We start from the raw sequence: 6,000 nt of genomic DNA, 5'->3' as shown, positions 1-6,000 counted from the left end.
GAACATCAGTCACTGTTCGCTATTTCTGTCTATTTACACTTATAACAACTACCTTTTTTCTTTACTCTTAATGCAAATAGCTGCTTTCATAGTTTTGAGTCTATTTCTAGAAAAAGTGGCAACAGTTTTGCATTAATCATAATTTCATCATAATTGCTCACAATTTGTTAAAAATGAAATTAACATAGAACGATTGTTGCAGAACATAGAAGGACAAAGTGAAAATAAATGCATGATAAAAGGTAAATAACAAAAATGTAAGTGTCATTCCACCGAATGGGTGCCTTTTGCTTATTGTCTTAAAAAAATAAATAAATAAGTAAATGACCCCCCCGCCCCCAAACTGAATTTAATAACTCACATTTTTAACTATTCACATTTGTTATTGGACCACCTGTTTTCCCTCAAAAAAGAGTTTATTTTAAAGGTTCACTTGAATCACTATATATCCATGAAAGGTAAATTTTATGATCAACACAAAGCTTTTTAAAAAAAAAAATTCAATCAGTATATGTATATTATACGAATATTTATATCCTGGGAACATAAATGGCACCAGTTCAGTGGAAAGACTCTCAAATTAAACAATAAATAAAAACAATAAACAAATAAATAATGCTCGTGTTAGCTTGTTTATCTGTGATTGGCTCTTGAGTCTTTCTGCAGGCTTTAAATGTAAATAATGGAAAATGTACATTTGCAGAAATAAACCTAATTAGGAACTGAAAAGCTGTTGAAATAATTGAGTGTTGACTAAAACTAATGCAAATTTCTGTAACCGAAATAAAGCTGAAATAATGTGAAATATAAATATTAGATGACAATAAATAAATAAATAAACAAATAAATAAACATATAAATAAATAAATAAAAATGCTGCCTTGCTAAAATATTTTTTTAGGTTAAACTAATTGAAATTAAAAACACAATAAATAAATAAAGCAATAGAGAAATATATATAAAAAATACTAAAAATGTCAAAGTTGCTAAATGTTAAACTTAATTGAAAATGGAAAATTAACAAATAAAAGCTAATTTAAAATATAAATAAATATTATAATACATTTAAATACTAAATAATAAAGATACTAATAATAATAAAAATTAAGATAAATATGTTTAAGTTTAATTAACAGAAATTAAAATAACTAAAACTAAAACCAAAATAAAAATAAAACTATACAAAATGATAAAAAAATAAAAATAAAAACAAAATGACTAAATTAATAAAAGTTAAATTGAAATTAAAACTGAAAATCTAAAAATAAAAGCTGCTTTATAAAATAAATGAATAAATATTTGAATACATACAAATTCGAAATAATAATATTAATGATAACAATAAAATAAATGATAAGAAATAAAACTATAATAATATTGATAATAGCAGGGCTGGGTGAGTTAACCGAACAACTAAGCAGAACATTAGTTGCATGTTAGTAGTATTTAATCTTTACATTAGCTAAGAAGTTTTTGTCCATAATGTGCATCTTTCACAGCATAACAGAGACAGGAGTATTTCATAAAATTGTATTAATGCATTTTGAACCCTGCAAGAGCCACTGAATCTGAGATTAAAAACGCCTTTGTGTGAAATCCCCCAAACTCATCATTTTTGGTTGCCCTGTCATTACGGAAACATTCAGTATACGTGTGAGGAAAATGTGCAAGAACAAAAGACAAAAACACCTTCTACAGTCAACCCACACAAAGAAATTTAATCCCCTTTTCGTGAGGCATAAACTTGAAGAACGTGGGGAACGGTGATGACAGTGGTTTTTAATGTAAAAACCGTACGCCAGCACTCCAAAATGTTTGTAAAAAGTCATGTCACCTATGACTTACATATTCAGAACACATACATTGAGATATTTTAATATACTTATATATGTATTTGCCATTATTGGTCTAGTTTTTATTTTTTTAGAATAGTTTTTTTTTTTTTTATCTAGACCAGCCAGATACAAAACCGGTTTTAGGATACAGTCACATCAGCACAAGACCGGTCCAGAAACAGTCCATCCAGCTGCCAATCGTCCTCATACTGTAGAAAACCTGCTCCCTTCTTCCCGAAGAAGCAGATGTTATTTGTATAGATCTATTTTCTTATTATTGGTGCGTATATATCTCGTGTCTTCTGTGCAAAAGTCTTTGAAAGGTATTGGACATATAGACATTCACAACCGAGAACAAACACAGTCTCTACCTCCTGCTTCTGCACCCTTGGCATCACATAGTTAACTAAAAGAGGAACGAAAGAGACCTGTGCGAACGGGATGGGATGAGACGAGACGGGTGTGTTTGCAGCTAGCAGCATCCTCCGTGGGTTGGTCGTTAGATAAGGCACCGCTGCGTTACGGACTCTCTTCAGGACCGCAGGAGGAGGCAGGATGGGTCGGATCAGATCAGACTTCAGCTCTGTTTCCAGCACTAGTGAGCCGCCTACATAGGGAGCTGCCTTCTAACGCAGCATCAGGACCAGGAATGATGTGAAACACTTCACACAGGTTTACAACACAGTGGTTCTCTAATGGTGCACTGAGACCTAAAAAAGGTCTGTTCTGATGGTTCACACAGATCAATGTGAAAAGTAAAATGCAACTAAATGTAAATAGTTAGGGTGGTCAAATAAATAATTAGGAAATTAGAGAAGGGAGGAGAAACACTTCCTATATGCTTTGCTGTTGATGTCAAAGAAGGTCATGTCAATTGTCAATTAATCAAGTTCATTGAAAACAGCATTTTGACATGCATTCATTTGATTTTGATGTAATTTCGCCATAATAAATTGCCATTTAACTAAAAAAATTTTTTAAATGAAATAATAAAATATATTATTATTTAAATTATTATTATTATTATTATTATTATTAAATAATATAAATACTAAAATTACTAACTGAAATTAAACTAAAACTGAAATAAAAATTATAAAATTATATAAAACTAAACTAAAAATATTAAAATATTTTGTTAGCTGAAATAAAATAGGCACATCTGAAAATATGCACAGGTGAAAAACTTAAACTAATTTTTTTTTTAAATGTTGCCTGAAATAAGTACTAGAATTAATACTTATTAGTACTAAGTACTAAAATTAGTAACTGTAATAAAAATAAAACTATTTAGAAAATAATAATAATTATAATAATAATAATAATAAAATGCTAAAATTAACACTGAATATATAAAATTGAAAGCTAATTCAAAACCATAATAAAAACCCTAATTATAATAATAACAACAGCATTTTTATGTAAATTCATTATATCTCAACTCCATAACGTAAAAGAAAATACATTAACATAAAAGATATCTAATACACTAATAGTGAATTGGTGACAAGAACACAAAACCATCGACAAAACCAAGAACTTTGCTTGATTAAAAACATTGTGCATGAACATAAAAATAAATCTTGAGTGTGTACTTTGAATGTAAAATCTAATTTAAAACCACTTAAGAACCACTGTAATCATAAATAAACACTAGTGTTGGGGTCAAAGTCTCTTCTGCTCACTGAAGCTGCATTGATCAAAAAAGTATAGTAAAAATAGTTAAATATTATTACAATTTAAAACAGAAGTTTTCTAGGTGAATATATTGTAAGATGTAATTTATTCCTGCGATCAAAACTGAATTTTACTCCAGTCTCAGTGTCACGTTATCTTCAGGAATCATTCTAATATGCTTCTCATATTGCTGCTCAAGACACATTTCTGATTATTATCAGTGTTGAAAACTGTTTATATTTTTGTGGAAACTGTGATACGTTTTATTTTTCAGGATTCTTTCTTAGAAAGTTCAAAATAATACATTTATTTGAATGTCTTTTGAACAGATCTCTAGACGCCGTCTAAGTAGGCAGCACACTAGGTTTGGCAGCAGAGCTGTTGTGTCATGTTTGATGTGTGTTAATGTGTGTGTTACTGCAACAATGTCACTATATAGACAGTCTGAACATGTGTGTGTGTGTGCTTCAGTCCGTCACACTGTGCTCTCCAACATCCACTCTGTGCTGCTGAACGTCACCCTCCGGCTGCAGGGTGGAGACACGTCTGTGTTGAGCTGGGTGGTGGATTTGTGCAGGCGGGTTCGAGCCCGCCGAGGGTAACTGTGGCTCTGGAATAGAGCATAGTCTCCGTCGAAGGAGAAGCGATGCCGAGTCCGAGCCAGTTCGCTGGGCAGGAGCCCTATGTTGGCCAGTGGCCCCTTCCGAGGGGGCTCGTCCGGGTTGGACCCGGACCCGATCAGGCACAGAGACATGGTGGAGCCCGTCAGGCTGCTGTCCGTCTGCGTCTCGTCAGACGGTGGCCCGCACAGACTGGCTTTCCGGGACGGTGGCACTGGCGCTGCTTTCTCAGAGCAAACAGGCGGAAGCTCGACTTTCAGCTCCTCCTGCATCTCCTCCATCTTCAGCAGCACCAGTGCCTTGCAGTCCTTTGCGCTGGGCGACTCGGGAAGCTCGTCCTGTTTGGAACCGGACCGTCCCAGGCGACTCCCGTTGGTCTGCGAGTGCACCTGTATGCCGGCGTCTCCTCGCACTTTGGCTTTGGCCGTGTCAGCTCCGCTGTAAGCCTTGTAGCGGATCATGAGGATGATGATGAAGACGAGGACGGAGGCCACGATGATGCCGCCGATGATGATGATCATGGTGCCGCCCAGGAACTGTGTGGGGATGAAGCGGCACTGACCCGCCTCCGCGCCCGTGTGGAACTGAACACAGCCCACCACGCGTGTAGCCGTCAGAGACGTGATGCCATCGTCATACACCGCCAACACACACAGCTCGTACTCGCGCCCCGCCGCCAGATCGTTGATCTTAAACGTCTTTCTGGCCGACGGAATCATCCTAGAGAGAGATGGGGAAACATGACGGGAAGACATTTCAGAAAGACTAATTGAGGCGTGTCTTTTCCAGTCCTAAACAATATTTTTTATTTATATATATATATATAATATAAAATAATATGAATCATTTGGAGCAAAAAAACAACAACAAAAAAACTATTAACTATTTAAGAACATTTTTGTTATTTGAAATAAATCTGAAATAAATATATTATTTTTATATTAGGGGATAAAAACTAAATTAAAACTTGAAACGATGCCCTGGCCTGAAATAAGTTTAAGAACAATAAAAGTGATATATATTTAGTGATATATAACTTCTTTTTACAAATTTTATATATATATATATATATATATATATATATATATATATATATATATATATATATATATATATATATATATATATATAAACTAATAAAAGCACATAATAAAATTACAAATAAATTAACTTCAATTTATATGAAAACTGAAAATATTAAAATAAAATCTAATTTGAATTATTAATAAAAACTATATATATATATAAACTAAAATCAAACTATTGTACAACTACTATTATACATACTCATTACAAAATGACTAATAATTAAACACAAAACTATGAAAACTGAAAATATAAAAATAAACGATTATATTAAAATGTAATGAAAAGCTTAAACACATAAAATACAATGAAACCAGAAAATCCTCAAAAATAAGTTTAAAACATGTTGATTAAATGCTTTGTTGGACTCAATTGTTTTAAAAAAAAATATATTTCTACAAAAGGAAAGTCCTAAAATGCTGTGATTCACATGAATCACTGTTTTGATTCTGTTCATTTAAATAAACCACTTGAATGAACTGATTCACTAAAATGAATCAGACTTCCTTATGCTTCCTTTGAGAGAGAGAGAGAGAGAGAGAGAGAGAGAGAGAGAGAGACATCAGTGTAGTGTTTTGTGATGCTGTGCTGCTCATCGCTGTAACGAGTTGCCTCTGAACAATGGTATTGTTAGGAAAGAGCTGAAAACTGTCAAACTTCTGACAAACACAGTTAGTTACGACTGTCTGAACTCGATCAGAGTCTGTTTATGCATGCAGCGTCTCTGTTCACACTTTTTATGTTTCAAAATGTTTTCCAGAGCAATATCTGAAGTGTCACAT

At 33.2% G+C, this 6,000-nt stretch overlaps 1 protein-coding gene across 1 annotated transcript in view; it reads right to left on the bottom strand.

Moving 5' to 3' along the window:
* Window positions 1–3,157: 3,157 nt before the first annotated feature.
* Window positions 3,158–6,000, bottom strand: part of LOC132123350 (leucine-rich repeat and fibronectin type III domain-containing protein 1-like) — a 46,186-nt gene continuing 43,343 nt past the window's right edge. Inside the window, exon 4 of the mRNA XM_059533901.1 lies at window positions 3,158–4,852. Coding sequence (XP_059389884.1) covers window positions 3,988–4,852 — 865 coding nt within the window. The 3' untranslated portion in view covers window positions 3,158–3,987. The remainder of the gene's footprint in view (window positions 4,853–6,000) is intronic.

Source organism: Carassius carassius, chromosome 41 (assembly GCF_963082965.1).
Source record: "Carassius carassius chromosome 41, fCarCar2.1, whole genome shotgun sequence".
Classification (NCBI taxonomy): Eukaryota; Metazoa; Chordata; class Actinopteri; order Cypriniformes; family Cyprinidae; genus Carassius; species Carassius carassius.
This window is presented reverse-complemented; position numbering and strand designations above follow the sequence as displayed.